The sequence below is a fragment of the Moschus berezovskii genome, chromosome 20, assembly GCF_049115385.1.
Source record: "Moschus berezovskii isolate FMDL1 chromosome 20, NW_MosBer_1.0, whole genome shotgun sequence".
Lineage (NCBI taxonomy): Eukaryota > Metazoa > Chordata > Mammalia > Artiodactyla > Moschidae > Moschus > Moschus berezovskii.
In genome coordinates this window covers 36,989,824-37,015,428 of record NC_142479.1, presented here as the reverse complement: position 1 = coordinate 37,015,428, position 25,605 = coordinate 36,989,824, and the positions used below count along the sequence as shown (strand labels likewise).

The following is a 25,605-nucleotide window of genomic DNA, read 5'->3' as shown; positions in this document are numbered from 1 at the left end:
TCCTCGAAGTTGTCCCATGAAGCAAAGCTGGAACTCCCAAATCTACCAGTTCTCTCTGCCCTCACCCCCAACCTCCTCTCCATAAGTGTAAATCTGACTCATCCTTCCCTTCTTCAGACTCCCCCAGGGTCCCAGAAAGAAGTTCAGGCCTCCCAACTTGGCAGTCAAGGCTCTCCATGACCTGGTCCCTGCCTTCCTCTCCAGTCAAAGCACTCTCCTCCCTGATCTGTCAACACTCTACACCATTTATGCTTCCAAAGGGCTGCTCCCTCAGCCCGTACCATCTTCGCCCAAAGGCCAAACCTGCCTGTCTTGCCTACCCAGCTCAAGTGCCACCTCCTCCAGGAAGTCTTCCCTGACTACATGGATGTCAAAGACTGTTCTCTCTCTTCAGTGAAGACTTTCAGCACTTTGCATATCTTGAAAGTCTGAATGTGGGAGCTCCTGTCACATCTTCCCACCCCCAGCCTGAATGCTCCCAAGGCCAGGGTCTCCTCTTTTGTCCCCTAGGCTGAAAACTCCCTGAAGATAAGACCTGATCTCCCCCTTCTTCCTCTATCTCCATCTACAATAGCCATCATGTGATTGTCCTTTCTCTGCTTGAACACCCCTAGTGACAGGACACTCACTACCTATCATAGCAACATATCTCATCTTTGGAAGAAAGAACAGAAATAGTAATGTGTTGATCACCTTCCATGTATGTGTCAAGGTGTGGACATCCACCAGTTCAGTTATTTCTCACAACAACCCTTCAAGCTGAGAAGTGTTATCCCCCTCTTAAAGATGAGGAAACTGAGGCTCAGAGAAGTAAAGCAAGTTTCTCCAGATCACAAAGCTGAATGGGCCACAGAACTGGGATCTTCAAGCCCTGAACTGTGGCAGCCAAGTCAGAAACATCTTCCTTATGTTAAACTGATGTTTATTTCCAGAGAACTTTGATCCAGGGAACTGGCTGGTCATTGGACAAACAGCAAACTGTGTGAGGCCCAGAGAAAGGCAGCGATGTATCTAGAGTCACGCAGCAAGATGACAGCAGAGCCAAGACTAGAACCCAAGGTCCTGACTTCTTGGCCTGACTTGCTTCCCCCGGTTCCTCACATTCTCTGCAAATCAGAAGCAGCTCAGGGAGAGTTAAGATGTCCCACTGGGCTACGAGTCCTTCAGCTCAAGGCCAGCACAGGGAAAGCCCATCAGCAAGGCCAGTGTATCGAAGTACCCAAAGACCTCCTCATCGCAGTGCACTTGAACCCAACAGGCTGGAACCCCAGTCTAGACTCAGACAGGTCAATCAGACTAGCCACCCCCTGGAGGAACCAGGATACATGGACGGGACGCACAGGAATGCCAGGGGGGAAAACCCGGGCAGACCTCACCTGCTGGGGGATGAAGGAGCTGGAGAACGTGACTGCCGACCAGAAGAAAATCCCGCAGCTGAGGATCACTTTCCTGTTGAAGCGGTCACCCAGGTAGCCGAAGATGGGGGCGGCCACCATGAAGCTGCAGATGAAAACTGCGTGGGAGAGGAGAGTTTCAGGGGTGGGGTGGGGATGTGGGAGGGTCCCATGGCAGAGCCCACCTGCTCAGATCACCCAGCAAGAGACCAAGTGCCTTTTGAGGAAGCAGCCCCCACCCAAGAGGGGCAGCCTTGGCCAGGCCCTGGGCCCAGGGGAGCCAGGACAGCCCTGTTGGGTTAGGAGAACGCACGACTGCATCCTCCTCAATGACCAGCGGAAGGTGAGCCCTTCAGGTACTTGAAAAGGGCTAAGCTATCCACTCCAGTGTTCTTGGGCTTCCCTGGTGGCTCAGCTGGTAAAGAATCTGCCTGCAATGTGGGAGACCTGGATTCAATCCTTGGAGAAGGGAACGGCTACCCACTCCAGTATTCTGGCCTGGAGAATTCCATGGACTGTATAGTCCATGGGGTTGCAGAGAGTCAAACACAACTGAGTGACTTTCACTTTTTAAGAGTGAAGATTTATTCATGGAACACTTTCATGCACCTGGGTCTGTTCTAGGGGTTCACCACATCACATCTTGTGTGTCCTTCTGACCCCCGTCCCATCTCACTTCTCTCTCTCACACACTCAGAGAAAAGTGACTTGCCCAGAGCCCCACTGGCAGTAAATGTCCCAGTGGGGATTTGACCCCCTATATGCCTGACTCGAGCCAGTCTTCCTTATACTTTGCCACACTGCTCTCCTTATTATATTTGAAAAAGAGGTTCAGAGAGGGAAAGGGACCTGCCCAAGGCCACACAGCAAAAGAGGGCAGAACTGAACCTGGAAACCCAGGTCTCATACTGGCCTGATCACACAGCCACCCTAACTCCCAGTAAGCTACAGAGGCTTTCCTAACAATTAGGAACACTGTCATTTCTTTGTTTATTCATTCATTTAATAACTCGCTCATTCATCCATCCTTTCATCCATTCAACAAAGACAAAAATTCCTGGCCTCTTGAAGTTTTCATTCTAGTGAGAAACAGACAATAAAATTAAAAATATAGTATGTCAGGTGGTGACAAGTGCTAAGGAGGGGAAAGGGGCGGAAAAAGGATATAGGAAAAGCATGTAAGAGAAAGAATAGAGGCATAAATATTTTAAATAGAAAGGTCAGAGAAGGTGACATGTCAACAATGACCTGGAGGAGATGAGGAGATGAATCATGCAGATATTAGATTGAGAACAGCAAGTGCAAAGGTCCTGGGGCAGAAGTGGGCTTAGCATATTTGTGGAACAACAGAGAGACCAGAGTAGCTGACAGAGAGAGACCTGGAGGAAAGGCCAGATGGGGTAGGGCCTTGTGGTCCACTGAGGTGACTATGGCTTCTAGCGACAGAGAAAGACACCAGAGGATGCTGAGCAGAGGTGTGAGGTGACCTGGTTTTGTTCTTCCACAACAAGAGAGCAGCAGAGTCTTAGAGGACCCCATGGGGATGGTTCTATTGGGATGGGAGGGGCCTTGGGGGTCCCAGGTGGGATGAAGAGGCCAGCAAGGCAGGGTAGGCGCCAGGTCATGCGGAGAAGCAGCCCCCGATTCCTCCTCCTGGAAGGCGGACCCGCAGCTGACGGGCAGATGGCCAGACAAAGGCCGGGTAAGCAGACAGGGTGGCCTCTGACCGCCACGTTGGATGTTCACAGGGGCTGGCTGGTCCCTCACAGGCCTGCGCCCCTAGGAGAAGAGACAGTCGGAGGGAGGAGGACAGGCTGGAGCAGCGTGACTGTCTCTTATCCTCCGGAGGAGGACGACAGTGTGTCTGGGTGTGAGGATACTTTGTAATCCCAACTGGGTGGTGGGGGCCTGCTGCAGGATCAGCACAGCAGCGAGGTGCAAGAATCTGGGCTCCAGACACACTGCCCGGGCTCAGATTCAGCTCTGCTCCTTGCCAGCGGGGTGACCTTGGGCAGGCCATAACCTCTCTGTTCCTCATTCCACGGTATGCCGATAAATGTTTAGCAACTGTCTCTCCAAAAGGCAGGGGGAGGCGGGCCCTGATGTGTAGTGTTGCCAGTTTGCATGGTGCAAATACTCCCAATGTGGCCTGATTTCACGTTCCCAACGTGATGTCACTAATCAGAACTGAGAAGAGATACGCAGTCACACAGAGCTGTATATGAGTCTACCATCCAGATTCAACAGACATAAATAACCTAAAGAACGTAGATAATAGATACAAGGCAGTAAAATAATTAGGAAGTGATGAATCTTGAGTGTTTATTACCTTTGTTTTTCATATGTTGTTTAATTGTAAGTTGATGTAATTTAGTTTTTAACAACAGTCTGTGCTTAACAACCAGCTCACACAATTCCTGAAAATTTAACAATCAACTCTCAGGAGTCTAAGCCACCTCCGGCGTGCCAACTTCCTCATCTGTGAAATGAAGATAAAAATAGCAACTCCCGGCTTGCTCTGGGCACTACTGAGATAATGCTTGTAAAGTGCTTAATGCCATGCCCTGCCCGGAGTGGGTCAACCTTGGTCAACAATGGGCCCTTGTTTAGATCAGTCAAGGTAGAAATTATTTCCTTGTATCTAGAAAAAGAATTGTTCCTGCTGGGTCTGTCTCCCAGGATCTGCCTGAGATCAGAGCAGAATAGGGGTAGGAAAGAGACTGCAGTCTCCTGAGGACTCCACATGTTAGGGAAGAAGGAAGAATCATTCCCTCTATGCCTGTCTCTGCAAGGTGGGGAGTGGACAGAGAAAAAATCAGAGTAGGAGTTGCCCCTGCTGTCCGACCAGGGAGTTGACCTCATCTGTTGGTTGCCCAGCTTAAAGAGTTAAAATGCCAAGAAACCAGCAGGTAGGGCTAAATTCTGCCAAGACAGGGAAGGGAGGCTTCCTGGAGACAGTGATGCCAGAGATGGGCATTGAAGGCTGCATAGGAGTTTACTGTGGTGATGATAACACTTAAAATCAAGAATACTAAAAGATCAGTTACAAATTGTATGACTGTATAATGGTTAATGAGCCATAATGCTGACCATTAATAATAACTGCAGTTATCATTTACAGAGCATTTATCTCTAGGCAAGGCCCAGGGATGTACCCTGGACATAAGCACAGATCCTCTCAATTTGATTCTACATCTTACAGAAGACACAACAGAGGCTTAAAGGAGTGACATCACACAGCTAGTGTGTGGCTGAGCCAGAATTTATACTCCAACTTGACTCCAAAGTCCTTGCTCTAAATCACACTACAGACTGCCAGGCTGGGAAGGCAGAAGATCCCAGCTGATGTTCCAAAGGTCAGAGAAAGTTCAGGGTGTGTCGGGGACAGCAGGAAGATGCATGAGGCTACAGGCTAGGAAGGTAATGGAGGGAACAGCAGGGGATGGTGATGGGGAGGGGGACCAGGCCATAACCCCTAGGACCGGGTTTGGCGGTTAGTGAGTGGGCAGTGGGAGATCCGCAGCACTAGACAAGCCCCCACTGGATGGGTGCAGAGAGGCTGAAGGAGGTGGGTCAGGCCTCAGTCTGACATCCAGCCATCCTGGTCCAACCCTACCCTCATGTCTACAGCGGAACTGGAAGGCAGCCCCTCTAGCACTTTCCCCACTGGTTTTGTGCATGCTCATCGGGGTGGCCAGAGGAACCCAGGACTGCAGGTGGACTCCTGTTGCAGCAGCCACGCCCTTTCCCCACCCTCCTTCTGCCAAAGGGCACCGAGTCCCAACTGGAGCTCTATCTTCTGTCCCATTTTACAGCTGGGGCCACTGGAAGGTGGAGGAAATTGCTCAAGATGACACAGCAACCCTCTTGACCTTGGCCTCCCTTGTTCCTCAGGGCTTCCCCTTGGGGACAGGGGAGTCCAGGGTCGGCAGGAAGACTCAATCCATCTTGACAGCCCTCCCCTTCTGCTTAGGGGAGACAAGAAAAAGGACCTCTCCTGGCCCTCAGGGACGTCACAGGCCAGCAGAGAGGCCTGAACACAACCAGGTAGGGACCAGAGGAAAACAAATTCCCGAGAGAAGGAACAGCACGGGCAAAGGCCTGGACAGGTGACCCATGTCCCAGAAAAGGGCCAGAGCCTTCTCTGGCCAGCAGGAAGCTCTGATGAAAATAAAGACCAGCCCAGGCTAGAAGCTTCCCGGGCCCACCACTGCCAACACCATAGTCTTTGTTTATTCGAGGAGAGCTTTCTGGGCAGAGTGGCTGCCCCACCCCTGGTCTCGGCAGGGATGGCTTTCCCAGCACGAGGACATCCTGTGGTCAGTGTGGGGAAGCCCTCCGTCAGCTCACATGTGCTGAGCCCACAGGTCCCGGACAATGGAGCAGCGGGCAGGGAGCCAGGGCAGGGGGCAGGGCCTCGGAGGGCGGCTTGGGAGGAGTCAGAGCCCCTGGCTCACCAGAAGAAGCTGGGTCTGAGCCTCACTGCTTCCTCTGCAAGATGGGCGATGCCCCCTTCTCACTTTTTCTTTAATTTTTTTGCCTCCCAGCACTGGCTTCCTGAACAGCACAGTGGTAAACAATCCACCTGCCAATGCAGGAGATGCAGGTTCGACCCCTGGATTTGGAAGATCCCCTGGAGGAGGAAAGAGCAACCGCTCCAGTATTCTTGCCTGGAGAATCCCATGGACAGATGAGCCTGGCGGGCTACAGTCCATGGGGTCACAGAGTCGGACACGACTGAGCACGCACGCACGCGCGCTTGTGGGATCTAGGGCCCTGGGGACAGAACCCGCATCCTCTGCAGTGGAAGCACAGAGTCTTAACCACTAGATCGCCAGGAAGTCCCACCTCCTCCTCGCAGGGCCAACAGGAAGTCATCAGGGCTTGAAAGCGTCCCTAAGTCTCCCTCCACCTCTCATGGCTGGAAGCCTTCCCCCGGTGGGCCTGCTGAGGAGGCCAGCACCCACAGCTCGGAGCAACCCCCGCTGAGAGCTCTGAGTCCTAGCAGGCACCCCCCTGCACCCCACCCCTGAGGTTGCTGAGAAGGTAGTCTTGGAGCAGGAGCGGGTAAGGTCTGCACTGGGGGAGCCCTGGGCTCCCACACCGTGGCCTTGGAGCATGTGTCCAGCCCCACCTCAGCCTGGGCTGGACCAGGGTTATTTTTACAAAATCCAGATCCAACCAACTTATTATTGGAAGGAGACTCGCCATCCTCCACATCCTGTGGGCAGGGAGGGAGCTCGGGCAGGTGCGGGGTGGTGGGGGTCAGGCTATGCCTGCCCATGGGATATGGAGCATGGAGGCCCAGGCCGGCTAAGATGACCAGGAGGACCCAGATCAGCGCCCCAGCCCCCATCGGTGCCTGGACACCCACCACACTCAAGAGAAAGGAAGGACGGGAACTACCCCTCTTTCAGACTCTGCTCAGGATATAGACCCTAGGCTGGCCACTGAGGCCTCAGGAAGAGAGGTTCTCTCTCTAGCATCCCTTCAGGCAGGAGGGCCATGGGGGGACAGCCACGGGAGCTGCCCAACTTTGCCTGCAGAACCTGAGTCTTTGCCAAAGCTGGAGGATATTGCCGGGCTGGCTGAAGTGGGGAGGGAGCAAAGTGGGGAGGGAGACTCAGTCCCAAAGCAAAGGCGCCGTCTGGTTTCATTCTGAGCTGGCCCTTCCTCTGTCCCCGCGCCCCTGCCCCCGAATCCTAGCCCTTCCTCGTGATGCCACAAACCCCAGCCCTGAGTTGCCTCCCAGCTTCCCCCGCCATCTGCTCCCACACTCAGCCCCAGCGTGACCCTCCTGATGCACACACCTTACAGGGACCAGCCCTGATCTGCTATCTTCTCTGGCTCCCCGCTGCCTCCAGACAAAACCCAGATGCTCCATTCCATCAGACCCCGCCTGCTGTCCCCAGCCCCTCACCTTAGCTCTCCCCACGACAAAATTCACACCAGAGCCAGCAACACCACAGCCCTCACTCTCAGCCCCCGCTCCCCTGAGTTGCATTTATGCCAGTGTCCTCATATCCAGCTTCTCATTCACTTATTTTCTCTTCAACTGGGTCTAGTCTACTTGTTAACTCATCTAATTATTTTTTATTTTAATACTAATATTTTTCACTCTGGAATTTTGAATTTAGGACTTTTAAACATCTCCTTACTCTTTTTTAAAAAATAATGTGCTATTCCAGTCCTATAAATTCTACTCTTTCTTTAGAGCTTTGACTGTTAAACATATCTAATGTAAAGTCCTTTCAAATGAGTCTGTTTTCTCTAATTCTTTAGGAGTGGGTTTCCCCATTTTCTGAGCTGGTGGACTCGCTCCCACAAATGTGGGTTTCCCTGTATGCTCTGTTCATTTTGAATTTGGGTTTGTCTTCAGTGGGAATTGTCACCTGTGTCCTATGCAGGTCCTGGGTCATGACAGCTTCCCTAAGGAGCAGTTTGGAATTTGTTTCTGCTGGGATTCCTGAAAACAGATGCCTGTCTGTAGAAGTGGGTGGCCTGTACAAAGCACGAGCTAGACTCGGCTCCCTGCTAAAATGCTGAACCAAGGAAGCGATGGCTTTTCATGGATGGAAAAACTGTCCACCAGCCTGGGTATATAGCTTGAAATCAGGGAGCTTGCCCCAGGCAGACACTGAATCACCCATGTATTGGTGATCAACTAAAATCACAGGGACCCAAATCTGCTCTGCACAATTTTCAAAGTAAAGAATATCCCCAAGTCTGGAAACTGGGCCAGACTAGTCATACTTTGATGAATCTGGGTGATAGCTCTATGGAAACCTGTTACATTATTCTATGTTTTGTGGATATTTTAAAGTCTTTGTAATAAAAATGTTTACATTAAAAATACTGTAACAAGCTTCTAAGACATATGCTGGTCCCCGCTTAGCTTTGGTACCAGCTCCACTCCTGTTTTTGAGTTCAACTCTTTGTTTCTACCACCTGGAAATGTCCCTGCTAGCTTTAGCTTTCAAACTCAGCTATGTCATTTAAATATGTTTCCTTGACATATTTTATCCAGCTGGGAAGGGGGAAACTCTGACAAATCAACAAGCTAACTGAAGTCCTTTCCCGTGTGTGTGTGTGCTGAGTCACGTCCAACTCTTTAAAGACCCCATGAACTATAACCCTCCAGGCTTCTCTGCCCATGGAATTCTCCAGGCAAGAATATCGGAGTGGGTTGCCATCCCACCTCCCAGGGATCTTCCTGACCCAGGAATCGAACCCAAGTCTCCTACATCTCCTGCATTGGCAGGCAGATTCTTTACCACTGCGCCACCTGGGAAGCCCTGCTTTCCCATGAGCAAACTTTAATTCATCCTTCAAAGTCCCACTCAAATGTCCCCTCCTCGGGAAAGTCTTGACCTGCCACCAGACACAGCTAGGTCCACGCTCTCCACTACAACCACCACCACCCCAGGCTCCCACAGTCTCCTCTGGTGGCGACTAAATATGTCTTCTGTTCCCATCAATACAAGGAATCTTCCTGCATGCAAGGACTGAGTCCGAGGCAGAGTCTAGGGCAGGGTCTGCTGAGCAGTAGGTTTGGCAACAGCTGCCCCTTTAGTTATAGGCTACGGGGACTCTTGACTTCCCAAGACAGCAAGACTCAAGAGCTGTACTTCTGCTGTGGGCTTTCCCAGAGGCTGAGCTATGGCTGCTGCAGCCGAGGGGCCGGCTCAGAGCTGGCAGCAATATGCGAGGGGGCTACCAAAAGTAGGCTCTTCCCAAACCAGCCTTCATGCTCTGATCCCCAGGGGAAACAGCATGGGCAGGCCCAGGCGGAACTCTCCGCCCCTGCCCCCCAACCCTGTCTCCTGGCCCAGCAGCCCCTGGTGCCCACAAATAAGCAGGCAACCCAGCCCTCAATCCTGGCCCTTTGATCTGGGCAAGCACCAACACCTGGCTGGCGCCCTCCACCTGGTTCCGACCTTATCAGTGCTTGGGGAAGAGACAGGTGCCTGGGGCCCAGGCCAATTAGATGATTTGCCTGGTAGCCCACTGAGTCACGTCCTGGTCCAGCCCACCTGGCTTCTTGGCTTAGTTGGCCAGAAGGGCAAGGACACTCTGGGGAGCCCTCCCAGCTGGTGCCCAGGGTAGGTGGTAGGATGAGGACCACAGGGCGAAGACTAGAGGGTCTTGGAGAGTGCTGGAAATGCTCACCATGGCCCAGAGGCACTCACCCCAAGAATGTTGAGATGCCAGACACTCAGACGCCTGGGACAAGCCTCACCAGTCCAGTGAGTGTCTGTGTCCCCTCCCAAGCCAAGAGGACCCCATACGCAGAAGTCCCAATGCCAGGCCTGCTACTCTCTCACCATGAGACCTAAGCAAGTCACTTCCCCTCTCTTGACCAAAGGGAAAAGGTGACCAAAGGGAGCTTGGAGTAGGACAAATCAAAGAAGATGATGCTGTGGATGGTCTGTCCACCTCCAACCAGGTGACCAGGGATAAGTAGGGGCTGCCATGACTTCTCTCTTAACCAAGAAAGGCACAGCCCGGGACATAACTGTGGCAAAGCCATGACCCTTGCAGCCCTCCCACCCTCTCCCTGGGTGGATGCACTGGCCCTGACCTCCATTAGTGGGGGCTGAATGGAGGAGACGGGAGGAGGGGAAGATCAGTCAGCAACCTGGAAGGGGATGAGGCTTGGGCTGGGTCCCCAGTGACTCAGGGGCTATGGAGGGAGGAGGATGGGCAACAAGGCTCCCTCTTGCCCTTCCCTCACCAGCTTGGCAGCCTGCTCCCTCCCACACGGCCATCGGGCTTGACCTCGGTCTCCCCTCGTCTCCCAGGCTGTAAGTGCTGGTCAGTGCATTGCCTGGAGCCCAGGAGGCTGGAGGAACCTGTCCCAGGCCCCAAGGCAGGATGACTTGCTCTGACCCAGCCAAAGGAGGCCAAGCAAGGGCAGGGAGGGGGCAAGGAGCGCACAGAGGGGCTTGGGAGGTAATGTCTGCAAAGGCGGGGTTGGGGGGGGACCTGGATGCCCTTAGGAGAAGCTGGGCCCCACAGACTTGCCCCAGTTCCAGCTCCGTCCATTCTCACCTATTAGGGCTAAACCCTGGAGCTATTCATCTGCCTTCTCTCTAAACCCAGAAGACCCCACCTGGGAAGTGAGAAACAGAGCCTGGCTGAGTGCCTGTGGCTCAAGGAGGCCTGGCACCAGGCATGCTGGAATGCCACCCAGACAGGTCAGGCAAGTTCCTAGACGGAGCCAGCTCGCTCCGCCCCTGCATCCCCGGGTTCCCAGACTGGAATGCAGACCATGGACCTTCTCTCCCACATCTAACTGGGCCTCACAGCCCAAGGAAACCAGGGCCAAGGGACTGGCCACAGCAAGGTCAGGGTCGGGTCAGGACCAGCCCTAGGATGTAACACTGCTCCGAGTCTCTGCCCCCGCCTGGGGGTCCTGCTGAGAGCACGGCTAGCAGGGCCACAGCCCGTGGGAGGGCCAGGAAGCCAGAAGCTCAGGTCCAGTAGGGCCGCTTAGCAGGCTGGGCAGGCGCAAAGTTGACATGGACCCTGGAGGGAGGGTAGAGAGGTTGGAATAACTGCATAATCACCTGCTGGGCTGCCCTGGCCCAGGGCGGGTGGGCCCTGCCTCCCCATCAGTCCTGAGGCCTGAATCCCAGGCTAGAGGGGCCAAGAACCTCAGACCCAGGTCTAGTCTGGGACCCAGGTTTCTCAGGCTCCTGTCCTGGGTCTGTGACCGGCTCCGAGGCTGACCAGCTAGAATTTCCTGCTTTTGGCATCTGAGAGGTGATTCCCAGGTGCCTGTGTTCTTACCCACAGCCCTGAGGGCAGGTGCTGTTTGTTTTACAAGAATAGAAGCAGAGGCCGGGAGAAGTGGTGCCTTATGTGAGTGACAAGGTGGGATGTTGGACACGAAGCTCACGTTCTTTTCAGCAAGTCGGGACCACAGAAGAGATGGGCAGGGAATCCCCACCAGGTAGAAAGCCGGGTGGAGGGACCAGGATGGGAGATGGGCCTCACCTGACTGCAGCAAACCGGCGCCGCGGTCCTTGACCCCAAAGTGTTGCTGGATGTCCAGAAGAACGCCTGGGAGGAGAAGACAGAGGGTGATTATTGGAGATGTCTGACCCCTGAGCACCCACATCCCTCTACCCCACCCAGGTGACCCTCAGCCTCCTCCCAGTCCTCTTTCCACCCCTCAGGGCCCAGCCTGGCCCCAACTAGAGAACTCCACCCTGCCCAGTTTAGCCAGGCCACTGGGACCATGGAGGCCAAGCATCCATCCTGCAGTGTTTAACCCCGCACTCAGCTAGTGGCGGGTCCAAGGAGCAGATGAGCAAGGCTCCTCCGCGATCACTCAGCCCACCGAGGGCAGCCAAACCTCCTACTGCCAGCCTGGGTCTCTTGCCCACCTGCAACCCAGGCCCATACTAGGTGCTGGAACCCCAGAGATGGACCCTGCCCTCAGGGGAGACCCCGAAGCCCACAGCCCAGAGAGTGGATAGGCAGCCTCTGAAAGCTGCAGGGAAAGCCCTCTGGCCAAGGAAAGGGTGGTGAGGGCATGCAGGCAATGCTTATACCTGATATCTGTACCTGTGCTCAAACACGTCCCCCCAGCTGTCCTCAGGAGCATAACCAGGACCCCCAATTTTCCAGTGAAGAGCCAAAATGCAGAGGGAAGCAGACGGGGTTCCGAGCCTACGTTCTTGGGGGAATGGGAGCCCTTAAGGCCATGTCTGCCTTTCTCCCAACTTCCAGCCACCTCTGCACTCCCATCACTACTGCTACTGCTAAGTCACTTCAGTCGTGTCCGACTCTGTGTGACCCCATAGACAGAAGCCCACCAGGCTCCCCCGTCCCTGGGATTCTCCAGGCAAGAACACTGGAGTGGGTTGCCATTTCCTTCTCCAATGTGTGAAAGTGAAAGTGAAAGTGAAGTCGCTCAGTCGTGTCCGACCCTTAGCGACCCCACGGACTACAGCCAACCAGGCTCCTCCATCCATGGGATTTTCTAGGCAAGAGTACTGGAGTGGCTTGCCATTGCCTTCTCCGGCACTCCCATTAGGGAGCGTCAATTGGATTGGTAACTAGGACAATTAGAAACGATCGACAGCTGTGGACGGACAGGGCCTTGGATATATGGAGGCCAGCAATGTCCTGGCCCCCTCTGACCTCAAGTAGCCCTCCACCAGGGCTCCCGGGTAAGCGCAACCCTCCACCCCCACAGGCCCCAGGGCCTCTGCCTCAGCTTATCTCAGGACAACAGGAGGCTGGACCACAGGCCAGAGCCCCCCTGACCACTGCACGTCTGCACTGAGAAGGAAGAGGGGAGAAAGGAGACAGGGCCCCTCTCTGGAGCTCCCCACGCAGGGAACAGAGAAAGGGACCAGACCCTGCCTTCCGGGAACTCCTAAAACAATTCAACATGATGATGCTGATGCCAGCATCTAAAATGATGGTGGTCCATACTGTTGTTTTGTTGTTGTTTAGTCGCTCACTTGTGTCCGACACTGTGATCCCATAGACTGTAGCCCACCTATAGGCTCCTCTGTCCATGGGATTCTCCAGGCAAGAAAACTGGAGTGGGTTTCCATTTCCTTCTCCAGTGGTTCATATTACTGAGCATTAAGTGCTTTATTAGTTTAGCCCTCACACAACCCTGGGTGGCTGGTACTATCATCCCACTGGAAAGATGAGGAAACAGAGGCACAGAAGGTTAAGCCACAAGTTCAAAGTCACAGGGAAATGGTTGAAAGTGGAATCTCCACAGTACGAAGGTCCCGTCCAGTGGCCGGCGCTGCAGAAGATGCCACTGTCCCCCCCACCCAAAAGATGCCCAGGGATTTCCTGTTCTAGCAGCCTGACAGTCAAGAGCAGCTGGTCTCCTCCTTGTTAATACCCAGAGAGGATTCACCATAATTACCCATAATGAAGAGGCTGCGTGAGACCCAGCTAACGACTTAATAACCGGGGCGGGCTGCGACTTTACCTCGAAGGCAGAAACCAGGGGCCAATCCTGGGTCTGCGGATGGCAGAACCATCAAGTGGGACCTTTGCGGTGCCCCCAACCCAGACTCAGAGGCCTCAAGTTCCATCAGGGGCTATGGGTGGCATGGTTGAATTTGGGGAGCCACCCATACTCACCTCCCGCCTCACAGCCCATTCCCAGTCCTGAGCCAGGGCCTGTAGCTTTTTGATCTGATCACAGCCCTCTCTCACATAATCACCACCACTGGTGCCTACCCTGGCTTCATCAGGCCATGGGGCTGTAGCTTCAGCCCTGCCAACATCACCCTTCAGCCTCACTTCTCAGGGCATCAACCCCTACCCCCATGCTCTAGCCACCCCAATCTACCTCTGGCCCCCCTAACTATACCTGCTGCCTCTTCTTACCCTGGTGCAATTTTGTTGACTGAATTAATTCTTGCCATTCTTTCAAAACTAGTTTAGATGCCTCCTCTTCTGGGAAGACTTCCTCGATTTCTCCCCCTCCCACAAGGGGGAGAGCTTATTGCCCCCACTCTCCCAAGTTCATCCTTGTTTTAGTGCTTGTCACACTAGGTTCAATTTGTTCTACAGAGAAGACAGGGACATGGATATGAGCTCCTTAGACCCCCTGTGGCCAGGAGCAAAAAGCCCCTAGTTGCTGGTTCCTGCTGAGTTCTAGGCACTGTGTGAGTCTACAAGGGGTATTTCTAGCCCTCCTACCCATGCTGACCTAGGGTTATCATCCCCATTTTACTTATGAGGAAACCGAGGCCCTGGGAAATTACATAGTTTGTTAGACAGTAAACAAGATGTCAGGGGCAAGATCTGAAACCAGGTCTATTACCAAAAACCCAAGCTCATTCTTTTGTCCCATGGCTTCTGCATGGTTCGCTCTTGCCCACCCCACCTCCCCAGCCCAGGGCTGGGCACAAAGCCAACCCCCAGGGACTGTTTGTCGGGGGGAAGCTCAGATATATGGACAGGTGCCTGCCTCCCCGCCCCCCACCAACTGGATCATGAGCCCCTTGAGAGCTGGGATCGTAGCAAGTCATCTCTAGAACCCAGGACAGAGACTGTCACAGTTTAGGCACTGAGCAAACAGAAAGATGGGGAAAGTCAAGAGATGGTGGGAGAAGAGGAAGGGGGTATATACAACTGATGTACAGCAGAAACCAGCACAACACTGTAAAGCAATTTTCTTCCAATTAAAAAATGTTAAAAAGAGAGAGATGGTAGGAGGGTACCACTCCCTCAGGGTCCTGTACTGGGTCCCCACCCACAGCCCAGAGGAGGGCGTGGTTCTGCAGTAACCCCAGGCCCACTTTCTGGGAGGGAGGCTATATCAAACTGGTCACAATGAAGGTGGCATGTGTCCACAGCAAATCTAAACACCCCTGGACTTCCCTGGTGGTCCAGCGGTCAGGAGTCTGCCTGCCAATGCAGGGGACATGGGTTCGATCCCTGGTCTGGGAAGAGTCCACAAACCTCAGGGCAACTAAGCCTGTGCACCACATCTGCTGAGCCCATACGCCACAAGTACTGAAGCCCTTGCACCTGAGAGCTCTGCAGCAAGAGAAGCCACTGCCATGAGAAGTCCATGCACTACAACTAGAGAGTAGGCCCCACTCATGGCAACTAGAGACAGCCCTCATGCAGCAACGAAGACCTAGCACAGCCCTAAATAAATAAAATTATTTTAAGAAACAAACACTCTTGCTTCCTCCCCAAGGCACATCCCAGCCATCTGACTGGATGCATCCCCCCACCCATGACTTTAAGGGCCAGCATTTGCCTCCACTTCCAGGAAGCCTTCCTTGACTTCCTCCACTGCACAGAGTGCTTCATAAGGGGGAGGAATATTTCACCACATCCAGATGGGCATCCAGGGCCCCCAGGAACTCCTGAGCAGCCTAGACCCCCAGGCACAGGAAGCTTTGAATGCCCCTGTCCCAGCAGCCCCCTGCAATCCAGCCTTGGGTCCAAGGCCTGAGTTCCAGGCAGAAAGTCAGAGAAACACTCCCCCCGCCCCCAGGGAACAGGGCCTTGGGCGGGCTGTAAGACTCCAGGTCAGGCCCTGCCCAAGCCTTTCTGGGTTGTTTTCCCCTCTTCCAGGCCTGCAAAGGGCCACTGCCGCAAGTGAGTGAGATCCCATTGGCCGCTGGCACGGGAAGCGTGTGTCACAGCAGCCCGGACGGTCGTCTCAGATTTTCCTCTGGGCTCCAGGCTGGCTTGGACCCACACAACCCCCCTCCCTTCTTCACCACAGCCTTATTTTTAGCCTCTTTCCTGGAGGCTGAGGTTTAGTGGGTCACAGGACGGGCCTCACGCCCAGAAGCAGCCTCCTACAGCTCAGACCCTACCCATTCCACCAGCCCAGGGTGAGCAAGGTGGGGCTTCCACCCCACACGCAGCTCCCCCTATCCCATGGCCACAGCTCCCGGTCCAGGCTTCTCCAGGCACTCACCCCAAATCCACAGTCACGATCATCCTCTGTCCACAGGGTCCTTATCCCTGAGCCAAGAAATAACATTCTGGAGAAGCAGGAGCACCTGAATTTTCTTACCCATTGACCCTAATTATACCCCTCTCAAGCCTCCAAGGGGCTCGCCTCTTGTCCAAGGCCAACTGCCCCTCCTGCCTCCCGGGAAGCTGGCCCTGGGTTAGCCGCTGGCTTGCCTTGTGTTGTCAGCATCTCCCTCACTCCTGCCTCCTGCACAGAGTCCACAAACGCGCTCACCTCTCGCTGATCCTAGTGGTAAAAACAGTCCTGCCTCATCCCCTCTACCAGCCAGGTCTTTTTCTCTCCCTCCTTCACAGGGTGCCTCAGATGGTAAACAATCTATCTGCCTGCAATGCAGAAGACCTGGGTTCGATCCCTGGGTGGGTAAGATCCCCTGGAGAAAGGAATGGCTATCCACTCCAGTATTCTTGCCTGCAGAATTCTATGGACAGAGGTGTCTGGTGGGCTGCAGTCCATGGGGTCGCAAAGAGTTGGACACTACTGAGCAACTAACATTTCACAGATGAAGTTCTTTTTTCTTTTTTTTTAGTTCCCCAACCAGGGACTGAACACAGGCCACATCAGTGAAAGCGCTGAGTCCTAACCTCTAGACTGCCAGGAAATTTCCATAGCTAAAGTTATTAAAAGAATTTTCATCCCTCCCAACTCAATGTCCTCATCTCCATCTTCTGTTGAAGCCAACCGCCTCCTGGTGGCTCAGTCCCACAGGCTTTCTTATCCCTCAGCATCGCAGTCACCTGGACCCCAATTCCATGACTCCACCACCTGGTCCACTCCCCAGGCCAGACACCTGGGAGTCAACCATGACACCCCCTCACCTCCCATGAATGGGTCCCAAGGATTCTCTCTCTTCTTCTCCAACCGGTCTCCTCCCTGGACTCCCTGCCTCCAGCCTCTCCCATCTACCCAGCACCCCTCAGGTAGCCTGATCACACAAGCACTTATCAGCTTCTTATTAAATCCTGGGCTTGGGTTTCAGAGATCACAGACAGTCTCTGGACTCAAGGAGCTAAGACTGTGGCACAGTGGTTGTCAGTTCTGGCCAGGGCTCAGAGTCATCTAAGTTATTGGTTGTTCAGTCATGTCCAACTCCTCGCTATCCCATGGACTGCAGCACACCAGGCTTCCCTGTCCTTCACTATCTCCTGGAGACCTAGGGGTCTTCAGAATACACGGCCCAGGACACTTGTTCATAATACTACTGCTAGTGGCAACAGTAATGTGTGTGGTAACATGTCCTGAGGGCTCACTGCATGCCAGACACTGTTCTGAGAGTGGAACCAAATTATTAGCTCATTGAGCGTGGCTGCCCCACTAGGGTTTAGTGGCTTTGCATTACCACCCAAATTCAGCCCAGACTTCTTGCATTTGAGGCCTCCACACTCCAGATCTGCACAATCACGCTGTCTAGAAGCGAGAGTCAGGAATCTATTAACACAGTGTCCAGGTAACTGGAAACCACTGGCCTGGGTGGTCTGAACCCTTGTGGCTTGCACATCATGGTCCACAGGCCTCCAAAGCCTTGACACAGCCATGCCCTCTTCCTGGTCTGTTCATCTCCACCTGTTAATCTCCATCTCATCCAGGGCCCAAATCCAAGCTCATGTCTACCAAGGTTCTTCCACCCCCCAGCTCCCTCTTTGGGGACTCTTATTGAAGAGATGCCTGTAACCTTGAGGTACCCCCAGAGCTGGATGAAATCTGGCCTGACTCACCCATCTGGCTGGTCACAGATATTCACAGTGACTCCCCATCACTGCTGGCCCCTCCATCGCCCCCAGAGGAGCCAGGTCCAGAACCCAACCTGCTGACATCACTGAGTCCTCAAAAAGGCCGCGGTGTAAGAGGAAATCCACACTGACGTCAGGAGCCCCCAGTTCAGACCAGCCTCAGATGCAAGGTTGGGACATGATCCCGAGGTCCCTTTCTGCCTCGTCATCCAGTGCAGTCCACCTTGCCTCTCTCAGAGTAGCAGGCAGCATAGCTGAATTCCTAGGCGCATGGGCTCTGGGTTCAAATCCTGACTTCTCCACCTTCCCTGCTATGTGATCTCAGGCAAGTTATTTAACCTCTTTGCCAGTTTCGTCCTCTGTAACAAGGATTAACTTTTTAAATTAACTTTTATTACAGTATACTTGATTTACAATATTGTGTTAGTTTTAGGTGATACCAAAGTGAATCAATTATATACATATATATATATCTCCACTCATTTTTAGATTATTTTCCCATATAGGTCATTATAAGTATTGAGTAGAGTTCTCTGTGCTATACAGTAGGTTCTTTTTAGTTACCTATTTTATATATACTAGAGTATACATGTCAATCCCAATCTCCAAATTTATCCCTCCCCTTGCCTTTCCCCCTTGGTAACAAACCATAAGTTTGTTTTCTATATCTGTAACTCTATTTCTATTTTGTAAATAAGTTCATTTGTACCATTTTTTTTAGATTCCACATATAAGCGATATCATATGATAGTTGTCTTTCTCTGTCTGATGCACTTTACTCAGCATAGCAATCTTTAGGCGCATCCATGTCGCTGCAAATGGTATTGTTTTGTTCTTTTCTATGGCTGAGTAATATTCCTATATATATCTATATGTATGTATATATTTATATACCATAACAAGAATAAATTTTAACATCTGCTTTATATAGTTGTTGTGAAGTTTAAATGGGTTAATCCTGTAAAATGCTTGGAATGGTGCCTGGCACATAGTAGGTAGTCAATAAATGTTATGAACCTTACAAACTTGATCATAGATCATTAACTCATGGGGCAAGAGCCCCGCCCCGTGATCAGATCCCGGAGAATAGGAACCCCCACCTCAGTGTTCTTTTCTCCAAAATGGGGGTAGATGGTGGGTGCCGCTTGCCATTGGCCGGTCTCTATTGGAGGGACCCTGGTCCCCTTTGCAGGCCTCACAGCTGGCTCAGTCTGGAAGTCTCACCCCTGCCACCATACTGGGCCGTAGCTCCCGCCCGGGTAATTACAGGGGCCTGAGGGCCTGGCTCTGCTGACCTGGCTCTGAATGGCTCAGGCTAAGAAACCACAGCCTGGCCCCACCAGCACCCACCCCCTCCTTCCTGAGCCTAAAGGGACTGACCAAAGCAGTTCCTCAGCCAGGGACCCGGGCTGTCAAGCACACTCACTTCTACCTGCCTCAGAGTGTCCACAGGGCAAGACCCTCCCCAGATCCCCCAGGGACAAGCTGAGTGACCTCCGGTAGCATCTGGCCTCTATTCTGGGGCTCAGATTGCCCATCTGAGAGTGACCCAGAATCCTTAGACATCCCTGCTGTGTCCATCCTAAATCTCAAACCGAGTTTGTTCTATATACACCCTCCCTCCTACCCCCCACGTCTGCCTAAAAATCTGGATCATTAATGTCAGGACAGCCTAGTGGTCATCTCTGCAGGGACCATGAGGATAGGGCCCCAGCCCCACAGACTCAGCCCCTCCCTAGAAGACCTAGACTCCAATGGCCCCTTAAAGAGCACCCATAGCACCCCTCCCTACCCAGAGCGCTGCCTGCAGACCCCGCCAGCCTGAGGAGAGCAGAGAGCCCTCCCCCAACACCCCATCCCATCCCCTACTCCCCACCAAGCCTCTCTGCCCAGAGTGGGTGGAGACAGGCAGCCAGGCCTCTGGCCTGTGGTTCTGGTCTATCATTTGGGGCAGGCTTTCCTGGAACCGGACTCAGCCTTAGCAATTTGGGGGCTATACAGGGCCACTCCTTTCCCATCTCAGCCTCTCCGGCCCTGTTCTGGCTCAAGGACTCCCAAGTCCACCAGGGGCCGGGGACAAGGTGGTCACACGCTTATCGTGACCCATGGAGGGTGTGGCCTGTGTGGACACAGACCCAGGATAAGGCCAAGAAGGTATCGGGGGAGGGTGGGTGGGGAGAGATAAGAGACCTCTGAACAGCATGGCTCAAGCCTACGAACCCTCACATCTCCCTGTATGCTGTGCCGGCCGGGTAAGGTGACCGGCAACTCCCGCTCCCACTTCTCAGATGGAAAATTGAGATTCAGAAGATGAAGGAAACAGACCACAGAAGACCAGGCAGGAGGTAGGCTGAGCTGGCCTCCAAGCTCCCCGATCTGGCCTGTTCTCCCCATTTCACCCCAAAAAACACCAGAAAAGAGGCTGCAGCCAGCCCCCTCTCAACATCCACACCAGCCACTCTCACCTGGATGCTCCAAACAGTGTGTGACTAAGTAACAACACCCCACCCCCGGCACAGCCCTCTACAGTTTACAAAGCATAACTGCTCCTTGCAGTCAGAGATCCCATTTGGCAAGTCCATGCCTGGCAGGGAAGGGATCATGAAGACCCCACGACGGAGGGGTGGGGGAGAGGAGAAGACCCCAGCAAGGTCACCATGGAGGCAGAGAACTGAGGGCAAGGCAGGAGACAGGGCCCGCACACCTAACCTCCAAACTCTGGCTAACGCACCATTCTTGCTTCTTTCTCACACTAAAAGAAATGCTTCTGCCCTCAGCCACATCTTCTGGCCCTCCCCAGCTTCATCCCACCTGGCAGTGTGACCTGGGACCAGCCCTTCACCTCCAATGCCCCACCTGCACAAGAGACCAGGCAGAACCACCCCAGTGCCCTCCTGCATGTGCAGGAGCCATTCTGCCCAGCATGGGGCCAGGGAGCCCCACTGTCAGGTCTGAGGGCGGGGCAGACAGAGACCACACTGACCACTGCCCCCACTTCCTTCCTGGAGACACGAGGCTTGTAGTTCATTGTGAGCCCTGGTCAGCACAAAAGGGCAGCACCGGCCACCACAAGAGAAGCCCCAGCCTCGACCACAAGGGCCTATCCTGGTCCAGGGTCATTCAAACCTACCAGTGCCCCTTCAGCCCAGAAGGATGGGCTTTGGGGTCAGGCCAGGCTAGGGCAACTCAATTCTGTCACATAGTCGGCCAACAAGAGCCAAGCCTATGCCCATCCCTCACATGTACTGGGGTCACAGAAGTGACCAGGCTCAGCAACCGTTGCGGCTGGAGGGAGACAGCTAGCCTATAACAGCGGTAGGTGCCATGATGGATGTGGGACAGAATGGAGGGGACATAGGGAAGACTTCCGGGAAGGAGGGCAGAGGCACCACTAAGGCCCATCAGCAAAAACTAAGTTTGGCCACTGCAACAACAGGGAAACAGACCTGGCTATCTTGGGAAAGGAAGATGTAGGCAGAGCCGAAGTCTAGCAGGCGAGAGTCCCTGAGACTAAGTCACGCGCCCCATACTACCCTTGGGAGCAAGACCCTGACCACAGAAAAAGAGGAACAAAATCTTCTATTGTGGATTCAAGGCTCAGAGAGGGTCAGGATCTGCCTCAGGTCACACAGCAACTCTGACAAAGCCACGAGCAGCCCAGGAGATCGTCAGGGCCCATGGGGAGCCCAGCCCCATGAGCCTGGGGATCAAGACAGTGTCTCCTTTGCCTCCTGTGCTCTCATCCCCCATCTACCCTCAGGATTTCAGGCCCCCACACCCAGGGCTTCCCTGGTGGCTCAGACAGTAAAGTGTCTGCCTGCAATGCAGGAGACTTGTGTTCAATCCCTGGGTCAGGAAGATCCCCTGGAGGAAATGGCAACCCACTCCAGTACTCTTGCCTGGAAAATTCCATGGACGGAGGAGCCTGGTAGATTCCAGTCCACGGGATCGCAAAGAGTCGGACACGACCGAGCAACTTCAATTCACACCCAGGCAGAAACAAAAGCCACTTCCTGTCAGGGAAGGGACATGAAACTCCTCTCTGAGCAGCTCTGGCCCCGCAACCTCCCTCTTAGCCCAGGCTATACCCTGCAGCCTTCCTGCCCCATTCACAAAGGGGAAACAAAGGCACAGGCTGGGCTGGTCACTGGCCCTGAGTCCCAAACCAAGGTAGTGAGTTTCAAGGCACTTCTCTGACAGGTCAGTGGCACAAAGGAGGTGCCAACAGATCCAACCAGAAGGTGCCTAAGGAGGAAAAAGGAGCTGCTAGTGGTTAGTCACTGGGTTGCTGGCATTCCAGGCCGGTCCAGTGGCGCACCTGGACACTGACCTATCAGACAGGCATTCTGGAATGTGGCCCTGGGACACCCCGCCCTGCAGACCGTACATAGTGCTAACTTGGTGGTGACCAAGACAGGACCACTCAAGGGGTCAAACAAAGCCACCCGAGGGGGCAGGGCGGGAGTGGCATTGATAATCCTTATCCACAGAGATAGCTACGGAGCATGGGGACTGACCTGGCTTCTACACACTCAGGTGACACTACAGAAGGCCCGGAGCCTCCATTCCCCTAAGTGTTAGCTCTGGACAGATTCAACCAAGCAGACAAAAAAAAAAGAAAAGAAAAACAGCCAAGAGCCCATGCTTGGCGGCCCTTCCTGCACCCAGCTCAGGTGTTTGGGGAAGCCCCCAGTCCCTGCCAGGCCTGCATTCCAGGCTGGGTCCCTATACGCCTCTCTCCTTCTGGGTTTGTGTTAGTGAGCGGTTGCCATGGATACCGGTCTCAGCTTCTTTGGCAGAAAAGACTCCCCCAGGGCAGGGCTCTGCCTCTCCTCCTCACCAGCCCCTGCTCCACCCAATTTCAAGTGCCTGGTCTGCCAAGGGGCTGGATCAAAGGGAAGGAAACTGGGTCTCAGGAAGGGAACAGGTGCGCCCAGAGGAGTTAGGGGAGAATCTCAGCTCTCAAACAGTCATTCAGCAACCATGAACAGGGCCATGCCAACTCCTTCTTGCTGGGCCTGGTTCCAGGAAAAGAATGCTGCCTCCTACACTCTCAGCTCTGCTTCTCTTCTACAGATGGAAGAGTGGAAGCCCAGGGGTACAGGCTTCTCAGGAACCATGGTGCTGCGCTGGTAAGGTGAGATTCAGGACCCTCAAATGAGAGGCTCCACCCCATCTCCTGACCTGGCAGCCAAAAGTGGGCTCAGAATGGAGAGTGAGTGGCTGCCAGGCTGGTAGGGGCCTTGGGAGTGGGAGCCATGTGCCCTAGGGGAGCTCAAACTGCTGCTGTTAAACTGAGCTGAAATTCATCTGCCCGGAGGGCTTCCGCCCTGGCCAGCGGAGTCTCCAGTTTTCCAGGTCAGAAGCAGGGGGGCATGCTCTGTCCTGCCCTGGAGAGAAGACTACACTGGAGGGTTCTGATCCTGCTCCGCCCTACCACGTGACCTTGGATAAATGCCAGCTCTCTCCCAGCATCCGTGTCCCCATCCACCCAGGGAGGTGGAGGGCAGGGTTAAGAGGTGGTTTCTGGGCTACTTCAGTTCCATCCAGCAGAAGCAACGCTCAGTAAGAAAAGCCAGAGTGGGAACTTGGCCCTTCTCACCTGCTTCTGAGGCGGGCTGCCCTCAGGGGGTTCTCACGGGGAGGAGGAAGAGGAGAAGCCATAATTAGCTCTATCACCGGGTGGCGGTGGGGTGGCGCTGGGGTGGCGGTGGTAATGCTAGGATGGAGGCTGGACCTCCCGGAGTTCCCAGGATGGAGAACAGCCCTGGTGAAGAAGCTGGGGATTTGCCAAGGAATCCTAAAAGGAACTGTGAGAAAGAGAGAAATAGGAGGGCACAGTGACCGGGCCACAGCTTGGGCAGAGCCACAGAAGAACGGGGAAAAGTGAAGATCTCCTCGGAGTCTGGCCTTGTCCCCGGCATAAGAGACATTCTCAGTTACACCACAGCCCTAGGAGGTAGAGGGGAGGAAGTGATCGCCCAGAAGGCCCAGGTGACATCCTCAAGGTCACACGGCTGGGAATTTGAAGAGCCTGAACAGGAACTCTGGCATCAAAGACTCTCGACCTTCATTATCCATCGTGGTGGCCCCTAGCTACTATGACTATTGCGAACGTGAAATACAGCTACACTGACATGTGCTATAAATGCAAAATACACTGAGTTTTGAAACTCAGTATGAAAAGTAGGCAAACTATCCCATCAAGAGCTTCTATGTTGATGATGTTGGATAGAGTGAGTGGAATAAAATGTTGTTCATTCATTTCATCTATTCTTTTTACTTTTTTAAATGTGGCTCCTAGAACATGTTAAATTATATTCGTGGTTTGCTTTATATCTCTTTTGGATGAAGCTGGTCTATACCATGAAAACAGAAATGCACAGGACGGATTGAAAGGAAGAGTGAGGGAACTCTCCCCATTTTTTTTTTATGGGGGAGCCAGGGCCAAATGGTGAAGTTCTCAGGGATCAGGTGGGTGCAAATATCCAAGATGACTGAGCCATGGACTGTCAGCATCGCCTCATCTGTCCCAGCTGGACAGTCAGCAACAGGTGGACTGAAGCCTGAGATGACCATTCCCCTGCGATTCCCCCAAACCGCCCCCCGCCTCCCGAGACACATCAAGCCATAGTAGTTGCCATAGAGATAGTAAATCTTCCTGAAAACTGAACTTGGCAACAAGGGGGTGGTGGTAGGAGAATCGACAGTAAAGAGAAATGGAGGGAGCCAGGCTTATCCGGAGAGGAAATCTGTGTGTGTTGTGTGCTGGGGGCGGGGTGGAGCAGGAGCTCCCGGCCCTGGCGGGACAGAAGGGGATGCATAGCTCAGGCAGTGTTTGCACAGAGCTTTCCGGACCTTCCTCCCTACTGCTCCACCCCCTGTTACCAATTCACCAAAAATTTCCTATCTTATTCTCCCATTCTGACTCTGGGACCCCCGTGGGGGTGGGGGCAGATAAGTACCAGCCCTCCTTGATCCCACCCTCCCACCTCAGCCACTAAGCAGAGTCGGTTCCCCTAAGAATGTCAGAGTGTGGGTGGGGGGGGGTGGTGGTCTGGGGCCTGAAAAGACAAGTTGGTGTGACAGAGCCATAAGCCTGTCATTCATTGCCCAGCTGAGAGGGTGGGAACCAGGTAGATGGATTTAAATGGAACGCCAGTTTTGTCGTGCCCTCTCTGAGCCATTATGGACAAAAGCCTTGGTTTGCTCATCTGTGGACAGAAGTTGATGTTGCACTACCCACAGGTCCGCCCCCCGCCCTCCGCCCATGTTCCCTGACTTCTCCCCACTTTAGGGTGGCACCTAAGCTCCCAGGTCCCAGGCAGGATGGCACATGCATGAGATGCGCTGGTGTGCTTGGATGGTGCTGAGTACTCCAGCTCACCAGACCAAAGTAAGAGTCCCCTGGGGACAGCTCACCCCAGAAACTGGTACCAGGGGTACCCCCTTTCAACTCCCCTCAGAGAGGAACAGAGAGATAAAAGATTTTGAAAGTGGGAGTCAGGGAAGGCAGAAGCCTCTGCTCTCCCAGCAGAGTTCTCCCTTCCACTTGACACAAAACCCCACTGAACAGACAGGGAGACTGAGTCCTGGGAAAGGGGACCCAGGTGGCATTATGTTTTATGGTTTAGGCCAGAATTCGCCTCTCATCATGGGCACAAAGTTCTCTGTAGAGTCTGTCCAAAATTTCTCCCTCTCTTATTTTTTTTTCTTTTTTGTTAGTTGCAGATTTTACTAAGCTGTGGTTAGGCAGGTTCTGGGGCCAGCGGGCCAGGATGTCACTAGTCTCCTATGGTAGACAGCCCCCACATGCAAGTCTGGCCCAAGTCCTTTTCTCTTAAGGCTGCACCATTCCCACCCAGGAGCTGCTTAATTTAGGGAAAAGTCCCTGCTCACAGACCCCTAAGAATTGGGGGAGGGGAGCCAGCAGACTAGAATTCCCAGAACGCTCTTTCATCCCCAGAGGGTCTGAGGATCAACCACCTCAAAA

The 25,605-nt window shown here is 53.6% G+C and overlaps 1 protein-coding gene across 3 annotated transcripts in view; it reads right to left on the bottom strand.

The window, feature by feature from the left end:
- The window catches only part of SPNS2 (SPNS lysolipid transporter 2, sphingosine-1-phosphate), a 37,504-nt gene that overhangs the window by 10,494 nt on the left and 1,405 nt on the right, over positions 1–25,605 (bottom strand). For all 3 annotated transcript variants that reach the window (XR_008682903.2, XM_055404067.2, XM_055404082.2), the window contains exons 2-3: positions 11,394–11,459; positions 1,377–1,513 (exon numbers count right to left, since the gene is read on the bottom strand). Coding sequence is in view for 2 of the 3 variants with exons in the window: in XM_055404067.2 (XP_055260042.2) it covers positions 1,377–1,513; positions 11,394–11,459 (203 nt within the window). In the remaining variant the exon portion in view is untranslated. The remainder of the gene's footprint in view (positions 1–1,376; positions 1,514–11,393; positions 11,460–25,605) is intronic.